Below are 21,700 nucleotides of genomic sequence, written 5' to 3'. Positions count from 1 at the left end.
GACAAGTTGGGCCGAAGGGCCTGTTTCCATGCTGTAAACCTCTATGACTCTGTTACTATCAGTGCATGATGTCACATCCTTGGCATAGATCAGGGCAATCTTTTTCAATGGGTTATGAGTTTCTGCTGGAGGTATGTTATAATGCTTCATATGCAGTGTTCAACACTGAGTAACACTACATATAACTGCCCACGAACATCCAGAAATAGCCCACCAAACATTTCTGTGAAACTCTCACAGTTCATTGGCATTTACATTAACATTAATGTTCATGCCACAGAATAACCATCTCCAACAAGAGAGAATCTAACCGTCTCCCCGTGGCATTTAGTGGAGTTACCATCGCAGATTCTCTCACAGGCGATCATTCATTAGTGTCACCAGTAGGAACAGGCGCTGGAGTGTGGCGACTAGGGGATTTTCACAGTAATTTCATTGCAGTGTTAATGTAAGCCTACTTGTGACGCTAATGAAAAAAAGCAATGAAGTTGCTGTGAAAATCCCATCGTCGCCACACTCCGGTGCCTGTTCGGGTACACTGAGGGAGAATTTAACATGGCCAATGCATCTAACCAGCACGTCTTTCGGACTGTGGGAGGAAACCGGAGCACCCGGAAACCCACGAAAACACGGGGAGAACGTGCAGACTGCGCACAGACAATGACCCAAGCTGGGAATCAAACCCAGCTCCCTTTCGCCGTGAGGAAGCAGTGCTAACCACTGTGCCATCATGCTGCCCTAGGACTGAGATGAGGAGAAATTATTTCACTCAAAGTGTCGTGAATCTTCGGAATTCTCTACCCCAGAGGGTTGTGGATGCTCCATCGTTGAATATATTTAAGGCTGGGATTGACAGAGCTTTGGTCTCTCTGGGAATTGAGGGGAAATGGGGAGTGGGTGGGAAAATGGAGTTGAAGCCCAAGATCAGCCATGATCATATTGAATGGTAGAGCAGGCTCGATGGGCGGTGTGGCCTACTCCTGCTCCTGTTTCTCACGTTCTTGCTTTCACTTAGAAAGACAAGGGTGTAACAGTGAAACTGTAAACATCCAAATAGGCCTGTTGCGTCGATTACTTTAGAAACATTCCAAAACAGGCTCTCATGTTATTAAATGGATCTTTTCAAAATATCCCCATTTTCACTCTGAGCAAGTTACTAATGCAAAGCATCAGTTGTCAGCCAAATGAACGACATTGATAAGTGTTGGCAATTATGAATCCAGGTTGATCTAACTGTGCTTTCTGCAACCAGCTGCTACCCTCCATAACCAACACTTTTTCCATCAAGCTTGTATCACACAAGCCATTAAACAATTTATAAGAAGCAAAATACAGCGACTGCTAGAGATCGGCAATAAAAACAGTGAGTGCTGGAAAATCTCAGCAGCTCTGGCAGCATCAGCTGAGAGAGAAACTGAGTTAAGGTTTCGAGTTTGATTTGCCTTCATGCCTATTTCCAATGGGCACTGTCTGGCACTGTCTCTGTGTAAGTGCGATCAAGAACTCTTCATCCTTGCCCAGACTCAATTAGGAAACAGACAATCAAAGCAAGTCATCAGCGTGAAACATATACTTTGTCTGACGATGTGCAGCTATTGATATTTATTAATGAATTCGCTCAGAATTTACTGTCGAAACGGGCAATTTTAACAGTGTTCGGTGTTGTTAATAAATAAATTGTCCGACAGTTTGTGGGAAGTTAATATCCTGTGAATTCACCAAAGGTCCTTAGACAGCACCTTTCAAACTCACAACCACTTCCATCTAAAAGGACAAGGGCAGCAGATACCTGGGAATACCACCACTTGCAAGTTCCCCTCCAATCCACTCACCATCAATACTTGGAAATATTTTTATTTAATTTATCAGTGTCACAAGTAGGTGGCACATTGGTTAGCACTACTGTCTCACAGCGCTAAGGACGCGGGTTCAACTCTGGCCTCGGGTGACTGTCTGTGTTGAGTTTGCAACACAAACAGAACGTTCTCCCCGTGTCTGCGTGGGTTTTCTCCAGGTGCTCCAGTTTCCTCCTACAGTCAAAAGATGTGCAGGTTAGGTGGATTGGCCATGCTAAGTTGCCCATTAGTGTCAGGGGGATTAACAGGGTAAGTATGTGGTCTTACTGGGATAGGGCCTGGGTACAGGCCCGATGGGCTGAATGGCCTCGTTCTGCACTGTAGAGTTTCTATGATTCTACGACCACTGTAACAAAGTTACTGTGAAAATCCCCTAGTCGTCACACTCCGGCGTCTGTTGGGGTAACACTGATGGTGACTTCAGCATGGCCAATGCGCCTAACCAGCACGTCTTTTGGATTCACCATTTACTTGCCGTCGCTGGGTCAAACTCCTGGCATTTCCTCCCTAATGGCATTGTGGGTCAACCCACAGCATGTGGACTGCAGCGATTCAAGAAGGCAGCTCATAATCACCTTCTCAAGGGCAACTAGGGATGGGCAATAAATGCTGGCCAGCCAGCGCGCCCATGTCCCATGAATGAATAAAAAAATTGTAAGTTGCCATAAGTCGCAAAATGATTTGGGTCGTTCAACTTGTGAAAACGGCAACTCGCTGGCAACCTCCTGAGAGTTCGGCGAAGTTTGTGTATTAGAACAAAGAACAAAGAAAATTACAGCACAGGAACAGGCCCTTCGGCCCTCCAAGCCTGCACCAACCATGCTGCCGGACTTAGCTAAAACCCCCTACCCTTCCGGGGACCATATCCCTCTATTCCCATCCCACTCATGTACTTGTCAAGACGCCCCTTAAAAGTCACTACCGTATCCACTTCCACTACCCCCCCCCCGGCGACGAGTTCCAGGCACCCACCACTCTATGTAAAAAATCTGCCACGTACATCTCCTTCAAACCTTGCCCCTTGCACATTAAACCTATGCCCCCTAGTAATTGGCTCTTTCACCCTGGGAAAAAGCTTAATCGTCAGTTAATCTCACCATTGAAAATTAGGGCTGGTAGCAAACAGCGTAAATATAATTTTAATGAAAAGATTGATTTGTTTGCACTGCCATTCACTCCCTTCTGAAATGCAACAACTGAACCCGAGGAGCCCTATAGGTATTGACTTGTTTTTAGAGAATTCAAACTCTATTTCTTTTTTCTCTCTTAATCAGATTTTTTTTTTATCTTTCCCTCTTTTTATTTGGGAATAAATGGGAAACCATCCCATTTCTTAGTAGTAACTTTATGGCCAGAATTTTACTATCCCCGCCCACAGGGAATCGGAGCGGGCGTGGGGCAATGGAAAGGTCTGTTGACCTCGGGCGGGATTTTACGGTTTCGGGACGAACAAGGCCATAAATCCTCTTTTTCCGTTCTTAAAACACATTGGTGTTAGATTGTTGATCCGGTCATTCACCGAGCTCTCAAATGTCCCATTGCCACTTCCTGTGGCTTTATCAAGTTGCACTTCCAGCAGGTTAGAAGGAAAAACATATTGATTTGAAGGGTGAGGGGCGGAGTCTGAGTAACAAGATACTCCAGTCCAGGAAATACAGTGCCATTATTACAATGGTGAGGAGGCCTTGTGGCGCAGTCGGTAGCATCCCTACCTCTGAGCTGGAAGCTCTGGGTTTGAGTCCCAATGTGGAGATGCCGGCGTTGGACTGGGGTAAACACAGTAAGAGGTTTAACAACACCAGGTTAAAGTCCAACAGGTTTATTTGGTAGCAAAAGTCACACAAGCTTTCGGAGCTCCAAGCCCCTTCTTCAGGGGCTGAAGAAGGGGCTTGGAGCTCCGAAAGCTTGTGTGACTTTTGCTACCAAATAAACCTGTTGGACTTTAACCTGGTGTTGTTAAACTTCTTACTTTGAGTCCCAACCCAGGACTTGATGGCCATGGAAGGTGCATTCATAACACGGCTAAACAGGTTGTGTGTCAACCTCCAACTCCTTTCAAACATGCCAATGGCTGGTGGTGAGAGCGGGAGAGACTCCTGGTCAGCCACGCTAGATGTGGGATGGCGCCCCTCAGGGTATAAGTCCCTGACAACAGATTAATGACCAGTTCCAGGAATTACTATGGAAACAGAGGAAAGTCTGCCTTAGTGCACCACTATGTACGGGAAGAGAACTGGTTTGGATTTGCAATGGAGACTGTACCATAGTGCTGCCATCTCATGGCTATCTTGATGTGGTACATCAAAGGTTCTTCATCCTTCTCAGGAGTTGGAAGGGACCTAAGTTAAACCAATGGATGCCCAAATCAGGGCCAAATAGACACTGTAAGGTAATGTATGCCCGCAAGTATTTATAAATGACATCAAAAACGGAATATGCTGGAAAATCTCTTCAGATCTGACAGCATCTGTGGAGAGAGAATAGAGCCAACGTTTCCAGTCTGGACAACCCTTCCTCAGAGCAGAAGGCAAGGAAAATCGGACAAGATTTATACTGTGAGGGTGAGGGGTGGGGTGCTATAATTGATAGGAGTGGCATGGGACAAAAAGCAAACGACAAAGGGAATGTAAATGGTGATGATAAAGGCCGAGAATGGTGCTAAGAGCGTCCATTAAGAGAGTGAGAGATTTATAAGTGTCTGATATTCCAGAGATTGCTGAAGCCTGTGTCATTAAAGAGGAGATGCAGCCTTCCAGCACCATAATCAGAAACCGGCAGAGATTGTTATCTCTGTCTGTTCAGAATGGCTTTCTTTTTTGCGATTTGTAATGGATAACTTTCAAATATTTCAATGAACAAATGCACAATTAACTATGTCGTGGAAGAAACATTTACACCTTCTCACTTAAAGACCTGGAAGCTTATACATTGCGAGCTAAGAGCAGTAAATTTTAAAAAAAAGTTTATTTAGACTTTATTCAGCACTGGAGGCTGGTACCAGGGTTCTGCCCAGGCATGGCCCATTCCCATCCGGGGGCCATACTCACCTGTGCGTCTCCAGTGGATTCTGTTCACCAGCTACATGTCATGGAGACGGGCGAGAAGGGATGCTGCCGGAACTGCTGTGTTAATCCAGCATTTTCTGTTTTAATTTATATTGTATGGAGTATAATATCCCTACTTTTGCAATCAATTCCACCGCAACCAAGGATAACATTCTCTTTGCTTTCCTAATTACTAATCTAGGAGAGTTTCTGGGCTGGAGGCTGTAGAGATAGGGAGGGACAAGGCCATGGAGCACGGCCAATGCACCTAACCAGCATGTCTTTCGGACTGTGGGAGGAAACCCACGCAGACACGGGGAGAACGTGCAAACTCCACACAGACAGTGACCCAAGCCGGGAATTGAACCCGAGTCCCTGACGCTGTGAGGCAGCAGTTCTAACCACTGTGTCACCGTGCCGTCTGTTAGCCTGATAATCAGTTAGGGATTTCTTCACTTTGCCTCCAAGCAGATAGTTACCACTGAAGGATGACCATGTCATGTCAAGTTTTAAACCAGATGCCCAAAAGCAACTTTCTTCAGAGGGGTGATCAGTCTGCTTGCATTGACGTTTGGTGATGTTTTCTAAGTAGGATTTGATTGCTTACAAGGCCAGCATGGTGGTACAGTGGTTAGCACTGCTGCCTCACAGCGCCAGGGACCCCGGTTCAATTCCGGCCTTGGGTGACTGTCTGTGTGGAGCTGGCACGTTCTTCTCGTGTCTGCGTGGGTTTCCTCCGGGTGTTCCGGTTTCCTCCCACAATCCAAAGATGTGCGGGTTAGGTTGATTGGCCAGGCTAAATTGCCCCTTAGTGTCTCAAGATGTATAAGTTAGGTGGACCAGCCATGGTAAATGTGAGGGGTTACAGTGATAGGACGGTGGAGAGGGCCTGGGTACGATACTCTGACAGAGGGTCAGTGCAGACTCGATGGGCTGAATGGCCTATTCTGCACTGTAGGGGTTCTATGATTCTAAGATCATTACATATGACAACATCCACAGAAATAAATGGGAGTTGTACGATTACTGAATTTGAATCCCAGCTGATACTGTAAACTGGGTAGGAAGGAAGAGAGTGTTCCAAGATGCGTAGGCTAGGGGAATTAGTGGGGTAAATAAGTGAGGTTATGGGGATAGGGCCTGGGTGGGATTCTCTGTCAGAGAGTCGGTGCAGATTTGATGGGCCAAATGGTCGCCTCCTGCACTGTAGGAATTCTATTCTTTTCTAAAGTAGACCAGGCAGTGTTCTTGAAATCAAATTACACTTACTATGTTCTCCCAGTTGAATGTCTGTACTTTTTGAGCATTTCTTATATCTGTCCGAGCCTTGATTTTTGGGGAAGTACTTTGCCTTGCTCACCAAGAAAAATAGAAGTGACACTGGTTTACATTCAAAAATTAATTTTACCAAAGAAATGAGCCAGGGAGCAAACCCCCTCCCCACACCCCCATTCTCATTCACTGGGGTTATTGAGAAATCAGAAGGGGACGATGTTGTGAACTATCAAGGATGCATAAAATGCGACTTTTAATTGATATTATTTTTGATATCACCTTATCTCTTTGGGTGACCATTGTAACTTTGGCCAAAGGTCATTCGTGTGTCTGACGGGGGGTTTCTGTGGTGAGAAATGGGCAGAACACTCACTCCACTGTGCACTTTGTTTTGCTGTAACCGCTGACCATATGTTTTCCCAGAAATCTGCAAAGCAGTCGCGGAAATCCTCCGAACAGGAAGGCAAAGATGAAGGCGATAAGGACATCAAGGAGGAGGAAAGCAAGAGTGGCTCAGAAGGCGGAGAGGCAGACGGCGATACAAAAAATGCTGCCGAACATCAGAAAATGAACGAAGAGGTAGAACGATTCATTCTGCTGACTGCCTTAGAGGATTTTGATGAGGAACTGAGATTCTTGATTGGCAGCTGGTTTGTTGCCTGAGAGTAGATTGGTGGTTATGGGGACGGATAAATGCTCGACTCATGGGTCTACATGTCATTTTCACATCTTTACGAGTCACAGTAGCACAGAAGGAGGCCATTCAGTCCATTGTGCCTGGACTGGCTCTTTGAAGACTCGTCCAACCCAATCCACTTCCCTGCAGTTTGCCCATCGCTTTGCAATTTTTTCCTCGATTGAATTCCCTTTGAAGATTGTTGTTAAATTTATCCTTTCAATCAGTGCATTCCAGACCGTAGCAGATAATCATAACAAATCATAATCTTCTTTTCATGTCTTGCACTGCTACCTCATAAATAACACATCCCCATAAAGCTGTTGAAAGACTGACCCAAATCTTAAAGTTTAAGCAAAATAACAAATCACAATTTAAACCATTTGCCTTCCAACATTTTACTGCAATTGTATAGGGCGTTGAGTGAGGCCACGCCTGGAATATTGTGTGCCGTTTTGGTGTCCTTATCTGAGGAAGGATGTCCTTGCTACAGAGGGTGAGCAGCGAAGGTTTACCAGGCTGATTCCTGGGTTGGCAGGTCTGTCATATGGGGGGAGATCAAGTCGGTTAGGATTAGATTCACTGGAGTTTAGAAGAGTGAGAGGGGATCTCATAGAAACTTCTAAAATTCTAACAGGGTTAGACAGGGTAGATTGAGAAAGAATGTCCCCAATGGTGGGGGAGTCCAGAACTAGGGATCGTAGTTTGAGGATAAGGGGTAAATCTTTTAGAACTGAGATTAGGAGAAATTTCTTCACCCAGAGGGTGGTGAATGTGTGGAATTCACTACCACAGAAAGTAGTTGAGGTCAAAACATTGTCTGATTTCAAGAAGAAATTAGGTGTAACTCTTGGGTCTAAAGGGATCAAGGGACATGGGGAGAAGGCAGGATCAGGATATTGAATTTGATGATCAGCCATGATCATAATGAATGGAGGAACAGGCTCGAAGGGCCGAATGGCCCACGCCTGCTTCTAGTTTCTATATTTATTAAAATCAAAACATTTCTTGCATTGATTTTAAAGAGGGCTTTTCTTTGATATTCACGTTATGACTTGCCACAAGGAATGTTTTCTTTTATTATTGGACTATATCGGGTGACTGAAGAGACTAAATCAAATTTTAGATAGAGTGGAGATCATGAGTCCTCAACTCCCTGTGATTTTACTGATCAGTTCCACCCCAGACCTGCCTGTTCAAACCTAATATCACTGACATGGTCTTTAATCTTAGTTTTTCATTGGTGTGTCTGTCATTTTCACAATATCAGGTCTATAGTGGAACACATGAGCATTGGAATTGCTGGAGAACAAAAGACCATTTAGTTCATCCTCTTAACAATTCTGGTAATTCATAGACTCCCTACAGTACAGAAGGAGGCCATTTGGCCCATCAAGTCTGCACCATCTCTCCAACAGAGCATCCCACCTGAGCCCTATACCCGTAACCCTGTTTATTTACCCCGCTAATCCCCCTAGCCTACACATCTTGGGACACTAAGGGGCAATTTAGCATGGCCAATGCACCTAACCTGCACATCTTTGGAGTGTGGGAGGAAACCAGAGTGCCCGGAGGAAACCCACGCAGACACGGAGAGAACGTGCAGATTCCACACAGGCAGTGACCCAAGCCGGGAATTGAACCCGGGTCCCTGGCGTTGTGAGGCAGCAGTGCTAACCACTGTGCTACCGTGCCGCCCGAGTCATGATAACAACATTTTTGAAAAATCGCAACCACCTCTATCAACAACTTCTTATGCAAAGATATTTTTTATACTACTTCATGTGAAATATTTCTCAATGTTGTGTGGAAGTAAGTGGAGAACTGCCAAAAGATAGGTTTTAAGGTGCAGTAGACTGTGTACGGGCTTCAGATAAAAATCCTCTTAAAGGAACCAAGATAATGCTGATTTTTATTCTGATGATACCGGGGGGATTTCTCCAGCCTCCCTGTGTTTCTCAGCGGTAGGAGGTGGCTCGCTGCACATGAGCAGCTGTATTCTCTGGTCCCACCGCTCTTAATGGAATTCCCATTTATGTCACCCCCCATGTCGGCGTGAAACCCACGGGAGGGGGAGCGTTGCCAGCGGAACCAGAGAATCTCACTGGCGTGAATGGCCAGAGAATTCCCCCCCACTTTCTACCCTCTGCATAGAATGTTTGTGACATGAACACAGTGCTCATATGAGCCTCATCTGTGAACCAAAGTAGATTTGAGGTTTGCTTCACCAGAAGCATAGACACAAGGCCCAATCCTGAATTAGGATCAGATTCGGCAAATTCAGCCCTTCGAGCCTGCTCCGCCATTCAGTCAGATCATGACTGATCTCTCCCTCAAATCCACCTCCCCAACTGTTCCCCATATCCCCTTATGCCTTTTTCTATTAGAAATATTTCTATCTCCTTCTTGAAACCATTCAATGATTCAGACTCCGCCGCGCTACGGGGCAGCGAGTTCCACAAATTCACCACCCTCTGCGAGAAGTAGTTCCTCCTCATCTCAGTTTTAAATCTACCGCCTCGCAACCTATACCTGTGACATCGTGTTTGAGATTGCCCCATAAGAGGAAACATTTGGGGTGGGATTTTATGGCCTCACTCATCCAGAAACTGTAAAATCCCGCCCAAGGACCTTCCCATGCTCCGCCCCTCGCTCGCTCTGATACCCGTGGCGGGCGGGCGGGCCAGTAAAACTCTGGCCTAGGTTGACATTTTATCAAACCTTTTAAAAATTTTATATACTTTGTAGTGGGGAATTTTGATTCGGTGGCCAGATATCTTTAGAAAAACTAAAATAATTCTGAAAATGCAAACTTTTGGGCGGCACGGTAGCACAGTGGTTAGCACTGCTGCTTCACAGCTCCAGGGTCCCGGGTTCGATTCCCGGCTCGGGTCACTGCCTGTGTGGAGTTTGCACATTCTCCTCGTGTCTGCATGGGTTTCCTCCGGGTGCTCCGGTTTCCTCCCACAGTCCAAAGGTGTGCGGGTTAGGTTGATTGGCCAGGTTAAAAAATTGCCCCTTAGAGTCCTGGGATGTGTAGGTTAGAGGGATTAACGGGTAAAATATGTGGGGGTAGGGCCTGGGTGGGATTGTGGTCGGTGCAGACTCGATGGGCCGAATGGCCTCCTTCTGCACTGTAGGGTTTCTATGATTTCTATGATTTGCAAAGGTAAACTGACTCCGTTTAAAAGTGTAACAGAATTTATTTAAAATTAGTTTATTAAAACATAGAAAAATCAAACATGACATACAAAAAGACAGAATAATAACTTCAGTCAATGGGGGACCTCAGATATGATGTGGAGATGCCGGCGTTGGACTGGGGTGAACGCAGTAAGAGTTTTAACAACACCAGGTTAAAGTCCAACAGTAAGAGTTTTAACGAAGGACGAAGGAGCAGCGCTCCGAAAGCTTATGGTATTTGCTACTAAATAAACTGTTGGACTTTAACCTGGTGTTGTTAAAACTCTTACTGACCTCAGATATGCCAGGTAGCACAACAGTACCACAGGCCTTTCTCAAAAGATCCCATCTTTCGTGCCAAAATACAAGTCAATTATACTCTTTTCTTATCAACAGTTCAACCCATGAATTAGCTAAATGTGATTTTATTCAATGTGCCAATCTCATCATGACAGTATTTTAAATCAATTAAAATCTGCCACCTTAAATAATGTTATTTCATTAGTTAATCCTGATTAGCGGAAGTCCACCTCTTGGCATTGATTGCTTTCTTGTTGATAGTATCCAAGAAACCTTATTTTGCTTAAGTCAGCACTGGCTAAATGCCAAGACTCGGTCTAATGCCGAATGAGGGCCTATCTCTCGGCATCATCCCAGGCCTGGGTAGCTTGAATCATATAAGATATATCTTCAAGTGTTCCTTCATACAGATATATATCTTTGAATATATATTTTGAATATATCTGTTTGCATCCATTGTTTTCTTAATGCAAGTTACACAGTTTTATATCAAACGTTACCGAATCTTGTATTCTTTCATTAATGTTACTGATTTCTTTAGTCATGGTACTGACAAGTTGCACGCTCTTGCTTTACAAGCTTAATTAATACAATTCAATGGATTATTTTAATACAACAGGTTATTTCAAAATCGTTATTATCAATTTCATTTATATAAAGCATATAGACCATGATTCAATTTCATTTCAAATCTTTTCACATATAACCAACTGTTCACAATCCTCATGTTGGGTAAGGTTGATTATGTGTCTCTCTATATCCTATCCGTTAGCTGCTAATGTCTATTAACCCCTTCTGGCCTTGGTCTACATTTACTTTATCAAATCCTTTTAAAATTTTATACACTTTGACCACATCCCCTCTCAACCTTCTAAACTCCAGCGAGTATCAGCCCAAACTGTGGCACCAGGCCACTGTGATAGTCTCCATGTGGGGGCAGATTAAAATAATTTTCAACGGGGAATTGGATAAATCGTTGTAGGATAATTCAATAGCAAGGATCCGGGGAAAGTATCTTAAAAATGGGATTTCTTCTGAATAGTGTGATGACTCACTATCCAAACTCACAACTGAAAGGTGACTGCTGGCATGAGTCCTCCTGTATCAGCACGAGTTACCATGTCCAGGAGAGAAGGAGGAAATTGGGAGAGGAGTTGTTGTTCAATAGAAAGACAATCTCCATGAATGTCATGATGGAACCATCATCCAATGGGGAAAGAAAAACACGGCATGGCGGCAGTGTGTCCCTGGCGGTTAGCACTGCTGCCTCACACTGCCAGGGACATGGGTTCGATTCCCGGCTTTGGTCATTGTCTGTGCGGAGTCTGCATGTTCTCCCCGTATCTGCGTGGATTTCCTCCAGGTGCTCCGGTTTCCTCCCACAGTCAGAAAGATAGAACCTAGAACAGTACAGCACAGAACAGGCCCTTCGGCCCATGATGTTGTGCCGAGCTTTATCTGAAACCAAGATCAAGCTATCCCACTCCCTATCATCCTGGTGTGCTCCATGTGCCTATCCAATAACCTTAAATTTTCCTAACGTGTCTGACTCCACTCGCACTGCAGGCAGTCCATTCCACACCCCAACCACTCTCTGCGTAAAGAACCTACCTCTGATATCCTTCCTATATCTCCCGCCATGAACTCTATAGTTATGCCCCCTTGTAATAGCTCCATCCACCCGAGGAAATAGTCTTTGAACGTTCACTCTATCTATCCCCTTCATCATTTTATAAACCTCTACTGAGTCTCCCCTCAACCTCTTCCACTCCAGAGAGAGCAGCCCCAGCTCCGTCAACCTTTCCTCATAAGACCTACCCTCCAAACCAGGCAGCATCCTGGTGAATCTCCTCTGCACTCTTTCCAGCGCTTCCACATCCTTCTTATAGTGAGGTGACCAGAACTGCACACAATATTCCAAATATGGTCTCACCAAGGTCCTGTACAGTTGCAGCATAACCCCACGGCTCTTAAACTCCAACCCCCTGTTAATAAAAGCTAACACACTATAGGCCTTCTTCACAGCTCTATCCACTTGAGTGGCAACCTTTAGAGATCTGTGGATATGGACCCCAAGATTTCTCTGTTCCTCCACAGTCTTCAGAACCCTACCTTTGACCCTGTAATCCACATTTAAATTAGTCCTACCAAAATGAATCACCTCACATTTATCAGGGTTAAACTCCATTTGCCATTTTTCAGCCCAGCTTTGCATCCTATCTATGTCTCTTTGCAGCCTACAACAGCCCTCCACCTCATCCACTACTCCACCAATCTTGGTGTCATCAGCAAATTTACTGATCCACCCTTCAGCCCCCTCCTCTAAGTCATTAATAAAAATCACAAAGAGCAGAGGACCAAGCACTGATCCCTGTGGCACTCCGCTGGCAACCTGCCTCCAATCCGAAAATTTTCCATCCAGCACCACCCTCTGCCTTCGATCAGATAGCCAGTTACGTATCCAATTGGCCAACTTTCCCTCTATCCCACACCTCCTTACTTTCATCATAAGCCGACCATGGGGGACCTTATCAAACGCCTTACTAAAATCCATGTATATGACATCAACTGCCCTACCTTCATCAACACACTTAGTTACCTCCTCAAAAAATTCAATCAAATTTGTGAGGCATGACTTGCCCTTCACGAATCCATGCTGACTATCCCGGATTAATCCGCATCTTTCTAAATGGTCGTAAATCCCATCCCTAAGGACCTTTTCCATCAATTTACCAACCACCGAAGTAAGACTAACCGGTCTATAATTACCAGGGTCATTTCTATTCCCTTTCTTAAACAGAGGAACAACATTCGCCACTCTCCAGTCCTCTGGCACCATCCCCGTGACAGTGAGGACCCAAAGATCAAAGCCAAAGGCTCTGCAATCTCATCCCTTGCCTCCCAAAGAATCCTAGGATACATTTCATCAGGCCCAGGGGACTTACCGACCTTCAGTTTATTCAAAACTGCCAGTACATCCTCCCTCCGAACATCTATTTCCTCCAGCCTGTAACACCTTCTCTTCCTCAAAAACATGGCCCCTCTCCTTGGTGAACACTGAAGAAAAGTATTCATTCATCACCTCGCCTATCTCTACTGACTCCATACACAAGTTCCCACTACTGTCCTTAACCGGCCCTAACCTCACCCTGGTCATTCTTTTATTCCTCACATAAGAGTAAAAAGCGTTGGGATTTTCCTTGATCCGACCCACCAACGACTTCTCATGTCCCCTCCTAGCTCTCCTAAGCCCCTTTTTCAGTTCATTCCTTGCTAACTTGTAACCCTCAATCGAGCCATCTGAACCTTGTTTCCTCATCCCTACATAAGCTTCCCTCTTCCTTTTCACAAGACATTCCACCTCTTTCGTGAACCATGGTTCCCTCACTCGGCCATTTCCTCCCTGTCTGACAGGGACATACCTATCAAGGACACCCAGTATTTATTCCTTGAGAAAGTTCCACTTTTCATTAGTGCCTTTCCCTGACAGTTTCTGTTCCCATCTTATGCGCCCTAATTCTTGCCTAATCGCATCATAATTACCTCTCCCTCAATTGTAAACCTTGCCCTGCCATACAGCCCTATCCCTCTCCATTGCAATAATAAAAGACACCGAATTGTGGTCACTATCTCCAAAGTGCTCTCCCACAACCAAATCTAACACTTGGCCCGGTTCATTTCCCAGTACCAAATCCAATGTGGCCTCACCTCTTGTCGGCCTATCCACATATTGTGTCAGGAAACCCTCCTGCACACACTGCACAAAAACTGCCCCATCCGAACTATTTGACCTACAAAGGTTCCAATCAATATTTAGAAAGTTAAAGTCCCCCATGACAACTACCCTGTGACCCCCACACATATCCATAATCTGCTTAGCAATTTCTTCCTCCACATCTCTATTACTATTTGGGAGCCTATAGTGAACTCCTAACAACGTGACCGCTCCTTTCCTATTTCTAACCTCAGCCCATATTACCTCAGTGTGCAGATCCCCCTCGAAGTGCCTTTCCGCAGCCGTTAAACTAGCCTTGATTAACAATGCTACTCCTCCACCTCTTTTACCAGCTTCCCTACACTTAGTGAAACATCTATACCCCGGAACGTCCAACAACCATTCCTGTCCTTGTTCTACCCACGTCTCCGTAATGGCCACAACATCGTGGTCCCAAGTACCAATCCACGCCCCAAGTTCATCTACCTTATTCCGGATGTGCTGGTTAGGTGCATTGGCCAGGCTAAATTCTCCCTCAGTGCACCCGAACAGGCGTCGGAGTGTGGCGTCTGGGGGATTTTCACAATAACTTCATTGCAGTGTTAATGTAAGCCTACTTGTGACACTAATAAATATAAATAAATAAAAGACAAAGAACATTTTTTTAAATTTTGTTTATCCTCCACATTAGGGCAACTGGCACCTTGACAAAAATATTATGATTAACAAATGTGCCTTTTCTTTTGAATTTTATTCTATTCGATGTTTTGTGAAGGTATTAGGATCCGCTTTCAAAAGGGAAAAGGCCTTATTCCATTTGAAGTGAATTCGTTTATCCTTTATTGAATTTAAAGTGGTGTCATATTTATGATGCATTTAAATCTTGGGGAATTTATTTGATTACTGTTAGTAACTCAGAGTCAATTGTGACCTTTTATAATACCTAAATTAAGTAAGATAATGACACAGAATGGAAAATTACTCAAAAATAGAAGTGTCAGATAATTTGAATTTAACTTTAAGTTAAACACAAATTGTGCTGTCATTTAAAATGTATTTTTTTTGTCCCTTTACTCTGAGGCTGTGCCCTTGGATCTCAGTCTCTCCCACTAATGGAAACATCTTCCCCACATACACTCCATCCAGGCCTTTCATTTTTCTATAAGTTTCAATGAGATTCCCTCCTCATCTTTCTAAACTCCATCGAGTACAGACCCAGAGTCCTCAGACACTCTATTAGTTCATAGAATCATCGTAGAATCATAGAAACCCTACAGTGCAGAAGGAGGCCATTCGGCCCATCGAGTCTGCACCGACCACAATCCCACCCAGGCCCTACCCCCACATATTTACCCGCTAACCCCACTAACCTACGCATCTCAGGACTCTCAGGGGCAATTTTTAACCTGGCCAATCAACCTGACCCGCACATCTTTGGACTGTGGGAGGAAACCGGAGCACCCGGAGGAAACCCACGCAGACACGGGGAGAATGTGCAAACTCCACACAGTCGCCCAAGGCCGGAATTGAACCCGGGTCTGGTGCTGTGAGGCAGCAGTGCTAACCACTGTGCCAGTGAAGAAGGGGCTTGCAGTTGGCTCACAATTGGGCCTAAGTGACATCCTACTGCCAGCAGCTGGAAATCAGCCCCTTCTGACTTAATCGGGGGGGTTGGGGGTTTGCTGCCATCGGAAGACTGACAGGGGGCCTCCCCTTGGATCAAATGGGCCTAGCTGCCATGTTTCCCGCCATTAAATCCACTCCCATGTTTCAGGTTGGTGACTTTTCATCAGCCACCAACTTGAACCATGAACTCATTCATTCTCCAGGTGCTATCTGGATTGCTGAGCATCTGGGCAGCACGGTGGCACAGTGGTTAGCACTGCTGCCTCACAGTGCCAGGGATCCGGGTTCGATTCCTGGCTTGGACCACTGTCTGTGCGGAGTCTGGACATTCTCCCCGTGTCTGCGTGGGTTTGCTTTGGGTGCTCCGGTATCCTCCCACAGTCCAAAGATGTGCAGATTAGGTGGATTGGCCATGCTAAATTGCCCCTTAGTGTCCCAAGATGAGTAGGTTAGAGGCATTAGCCATGAGAAGTGTGTGGGGCCACAGGGATGGGGTGGCAGAGAGGGCCTGGGTAAGATACTCGGAGAGGCGAAAGACATGCTGGTTAGGTGCATTGACCATGCTAAATTCTCCCTCAGTGTAACTCGAACAGGCGCCAGAGTGTGGCGACTGGGGGATTTTCACAGTGACTTCACTGCAATGTTAATGTAAGCCGACTTGTGACGCTAATTAATAAATAAAATCTACCATATTGTGTTTTAATTATTTTCAATTCTTCATTGCAGACTTCAATCATCTGAATCCTGGCGACTAAACATGGAGAGAGCAGTCCTTGGGTGTCAAGTATTGGATATTTTACATACATTCCTTCTGCCACTGTCGACATCAATTTGCAGTTTGTGCAGGCTTTTCTTCATTGTGCTACTGATTATAGTTTTGCGCACATGCCAGTCAGTTAAAAAAAAAGGAAAATGTCTTTTATTTTATATTCCCTCCCTGGCGGGATGTTGCTCACAACATCCCGCCCTCCTTTTACAGTACTTCATCATCGCTGCGCCGTCCTGTTATCGAGAAAGGATATGATATTTATTTTTGAAGCTTGCTTTAAATGTGAAGAATAACTTTTCTCCTTGTACTCAGCTCAGTTTTATTCTCCCCTGTGCCATCTGTTCTATGGGATTTTTTAAGCATTTAATTAGTATCTTTACACAAAAAAATGTCTGTTCTACTGCTGTTCAACAATGACTGCCGAGTAGAATAAAATTTATGGAATGCAACGGATGTTTCTGTCCCTTATTTTATTGATGACTGCAAGACCAGACACCTGGGGATAGTCCTTGACATGACAAAATGAGTTCCTCCCAGTAGCAAATCCAACCGACCGTTCCTGCGGTGTGAGAATCGTAGAATCTCTACAGTGCCATTCGGCCCAGCGAGCAATTAAAGGATTTGAAGAGTACTCATTTCGATTACAGAGTCTCGAAAGAGTCCTGCATTGTTATTTTTCGTCACTACCTCCCCGATTTGGGAGTGGGTAATTTGCATGCCTGCTGCCTTCCTTGGATGTGGTAGCCGTTTCTCAGGCTCCCTCCCCCGGAATTGGAATCAACGAACCTGCACCGATGACAATCCCACCCAGGCCCACCCACCCCGCAACCCCCTGACATTCACCCCGCTAATCCCCCGACACTAAGGGGCAATTTAGCATGGTCACTCAACCTAACCGGCACATGTTTGGACTGTGGGGGGGAACCCACGCGGACGCGGGGAGAACGCGCAAACTCCACGCAGACAGTGACCCGAGGCCGGAATCGAACCCGGGTCCCTGACACTGTGAGGCAGCAGGATGCCACCGGATGGAATTGGTGAACTGAGCATCTGGGTAGAGTAGGTCAATGCCAGCCAGACACTGCCAGAGACGGCAGCCTCGCAATACGTTTCTCATGAAGGGTTGCAAGTGGACTGGCAAAGTCTCCTCCAGCTGTTTACAGGACTGCAGACCTGTCTGAAACAAACTGGGCCGAGTAATACTAAAACGTGACACCGAAGCTCGTGCCACATTAGCACGCCGGCATCAAGAGCAACAATTATATTCATTGGATAAAAGCAAAATACTGCGGATGCTGGAATCTGAAATAAAAACGGAAAATGCTGGAAAATCTCAGCAGGTCTGACAGTATCTGTGGGGAGAGAATAGAGCCAAGGATTCCAGTCTGGTTGACACTTCGTCAGCTAAGAGCAAAGAGAATCAGCAGAGTTTTGGGGAGGGGGAGGGGGAGGGTGTGGAATTGGACAAAGGGAATGTAAATGAGAATACAGAATTATATTCATTGTTCACTAACGGCCCTTTACCTCCTCCCCCATTTTACCCCAGAATTACAATCATATCTGAGTTAAACTTTCACGGCCATGCATCTATTTATGAGTCACAATGAGATTGTTACAGATGAAAATCAGACAATGCAACGAACACTTTCAGCTCTTTCTTAAGTTGCACAATACATTCTCATTCTCCCCGTGTCTGCGTGGGTTTCCTCCGGGTGCTCCAGTTTCCTCCCACAGTCCAAAGATGTGCAGGTTAGGTAGATTGGCCATGCTAAATTACCCCTTAGCATCCCAGGATGTGTAGGTTAGATGGATTAGCTGTGGGAGATGTGTGGGGTTACGGGGATAGGGCAGGGGAGAGGGCCTAGGTAAGGTATTCTGTCAGTGAGTCAGTACAGAATCAATGGGCCTAATGGCCTCTTCTGCACCGTAGGGATTTTATGAGAAACATTCCGCTTTGCACCAAACTCATTTAATGTTAAAAATGTACCGCAATGAATACTTTTATCCCAACTATCGATGTTGGAAATTGACTTCTAGAGGAGAGGAATCACTTTCTATCTATCCCGTTGTCCTTTGCCATCCCCGTGCTATTCATTGTTTGAACAAAACCTTTGTATCCCGGTCTCCCGGGTCACATTGTCGAAAGTTGCCAATAAAACCAACACTCAGAAACATTGGCCAGAATTCTCTGGCCATTCACGCCCCGTTGCTGCCGCCAAAGAGGACAGAGAATTTGACGCTCAGCCAAATCTCCATTCATTGCAGTGGGATAGGAGACGCCCACTGGGATGAATGGCCAGAGAATTCTGGCCATTGTCACAAACTGGCTGAAGGAACTGTTCCAACCAAAGCCCAGCTTTGGAGCTAATGAGGGCCCAGAGTAGTTACTACAGACCTGATTTCCTCTCACCAAACTCCCAAGTATATTCATGGCCTGGATTTTACATCCATCCCCTCCAGCTCCCCCTCTCCCCCCACCCTTGCTGAGCTTGTTTGCGGAGGAGGGGGGACGCACACAAAATGACAGCAACTAGACCACCACCTTCAAAGGGTAAGTGGGTGCTGAAATCAGCAGACCACCAACTTGCTAGCAAGACAATTGACCCAGATGTTACACTGCCCACACCATGAAACAGTTGAGGGTGTGCAGGCCGGCAGGAGTGAGAATGCCATTTTATTTAACCCAAACTGGTTAAAAGTTGGAAAGGAAGGAATGGGGGTTGGGCAGGAAGGGAGGCACATCCTTCGAAGGGTGTCCTATACACATCAGGGCCATCCAACCTGAAGATGTTTACCCCCCCCTCCCCTCCACTCCCAAGATTCCCAGACTCTCTCCATCCAAAACCCAGACTTGCCTCACCCCAATGGCCATGTCTTCTTTGTCTCGGGGCCTTCTCGCTATCCCAGCAGCACACACTACTGACTGCTGGGATTACTAGAGCTGCCAGCCAATCAGATTGGCCAGCAGTTCTCAAGGACGGGACTTCCTCCCACTGAGGATTTGTGGCTATGGGGATGGGGGGGGGGGGGGGCAGCTTCATTTAACATCACTCAGTTAAGCACCAACATTTTTCCCAGGACAGGGTGGGGGCAAAAAATACAGTCCCCGCCACCGCCCCCCCCCCCCCCCCCCCCCCCCCCATACAATTCAGCCCACATAATGCCTTTAACATGGTGAAACATCTTCACAGAAGCATAATCAGGCAAAGACTGACGCCAATCATAGACTCCCGACAGTGCAGAAGGAGGCCATTCGGCCCATCGAGTCTGCACCGACCACAATCCCACCCAGGCCCTATTCCCACAACCCCACATATTTCCCCTGCTAATTCCCCTGACACTAGGGTCAATTTAGCATAGTCAGTCCACCTAACCTGCACATCGTTGGACTGTAGGAGGAAACTGGAGCACCCGGAGGAAACCCACGCAGACATGGGGAGAATGTGCAAACTCCACACAGCGGCCCAAGGCCGGAATTGGACCCGTCTCCTTGGCGCTATGAGGCAGCAGTGCTAGCCATTGTGCCACTGTGCCGCCCCAAGTCAAAGTCAAAGATGCCAAGTCAAAGGAGGCATCGAGACTTGGTCGGAGGGACAGGTTCAAAAGAGCATCTCAAAGGTGAGCGAGGCGGAGAGGTTTAGAATGGAACTTTCAGAGCTTAGGAGCAGAAGGCTGAAGGAACGGTAACCAATGATAGAGCAAAGGGAATGCCCAACAGACAAGAATGAAAGTAGAGTAAGGATCTTGGTGGGTTGTTGGGCTGGAGGGATTTATGGATGTAGGAAAGAAGGCCATAGAGAGTTCCGAATATAAGGGTGAGAATTTTAAAATCGAGGTTTTGTGGACTGGGAGCCAATTGTAGAACGGCAAACACCAGGATGATAGGAGAAGTGGACTTGGTTCAGGTTAGCATACAGGTAGCAGAGTATTGGATGGGTGAAGGATGGAGATCTACCTGGAGAGCTTTGGAACAGTCAAACCTGGAGATAACAAAAGCACGAGTACAGGTTTCAGCAGAAGGGAGGAGTAGAGACAGGTGATACGACCAAGGTGGAACTGGGTGGTCTTTATTAAGGAGAGGATACAAGGGTCAGCAACTCAGCTCGGGGTCATAGAGAGTGTAGGGTGCTGTGGTTAGAAAGTATCTGAGACGCTAGCCAGGGAGGGGAAAGAAGTCAATCAAATTAACATATATTTCGCACACCAAGCCGCCATTACATCTGAAGAAGAAACACATCCTCAGCAGATTGGGGGTTATGATAATAGCAGCCCAGATCTCCACATCCAGGTTGAGACTTTGTAGCGATTGGTACAACTAAGTGGCTTGCTATGCTATTTCAAAGCACAGTTAAGCGTCAACCAATTGCTGTGGCTCTGGAGTCACATGTAGGCCAGGCCAGGTAAGGACGGCAGATTTCCTTCCCTAAAGGGTGTTAGTGAACCAGGTGGGTTTTTCCAAAAATCGACAATGGTTTCATGGTCATCAGTAGATTCTTAATTCCAGATATTTTTTATTGAATTCAAATTTCACCATCTGCCGTGGCGGGATTCGAACCCGGGTCCCCAGAACATTGACTGAATTTCTGGATTAATGATCTAGCGGTCATACCACTAGGCCTCCCCACATATTCCCCTCCGAGTTCCCCTCCAAGCCACTCACCATCCTGACTCGGAAATATATCGCCTTTCCTTTGCAGTCACTGGGTCAAAATCCTGGAATTCCCTCCCTAACGGCATTGTGGGTCAACCCACAGCACGTGGACTGCAACCTTCCAGGAAGGCAGCTCACCACCACCTTCTCAAGATCAACTAGGGATGGGCAATAAATGCTGGTCAGTCAGCAACGCCCATGTCCCATGAATAAATAAAAAATAAGGTTGGATGCGTAGAGGTGGGAGAATTCTCAGCTCCACGATACTAACCTTCAAAAATGGCTGCCCAGATGTTGGATTTTTGGCCAGGGGTCAGCTGAATTTGACCCAAAAAGAACTGTGGAAGCTGCTTGTTCTGGAGGTGGAATGGTGCCTCAGGGCACTGGCACACCTGAAACATCCCACACACTCCCATGCCCCATCAATGCCAACCCATGCCACCTCATGCCCCACCAACTCCCCATAACCCATCATGCCCCTCCATGCCAAACTATGCCCTACCAGCAAACCCACTTGGCCCTCTTTAGCTCTTATGCTACCTTATTGCCAACTCATGACCCCCCCCACCCACCACTCTTGTCCCTTATTCCTACAATGCCAACTC

General features: G+C 46.1%; 1 protein-coding gene across 1 annotated transcript in view; it reads left to right on the top strand.

Moving 5' to 3' along the window:
- Positions 1-16,891, top strand: part of hdgfl3 (HDGF like 3) — a 137,705-nt gene extending 120,814 nt beyond the window's left edge. Inside the window, exons 5-6 of the mRNA XM_078241535.1 lie at positions 6,599-6,754; positions 16,402-16,891. Of these exons, the coding sequence (XP_078097661.1) occupies positions 6,599-6,754; positions 16,402-16,416 (171 nt within the window). The 3' untranslated portion in view covers positions 16,417-16,891. The remainder of the gene's footprint in view (positions 1-6,598; positions 6,755-16,401) is intronic.
- Positions 16,892-21,700: the final 4,809 nt, after the last annotated feature.

The sequence above is a fragment of the Mustelus asterias genome, chromosome 24 (assembly GCF_964213995.1).
Source record: "Mustelus asterias chromosome 24, sMusAst1.hap1.1, whole genome shotgun sequence".
In the NCBI taxonomy this organism is placed as follows: Eukaryota; Metazoa; Chordata; class Chondrichthyes; order Carcharhiniformes; family Triakidae; genus Mustelus; species Mustelus asterias.
The sequence above is the reverse complement of the archived record's forward strand: the minus strand, read 5'-3'. Positions and strand labels throughout refer to the sequence as shown.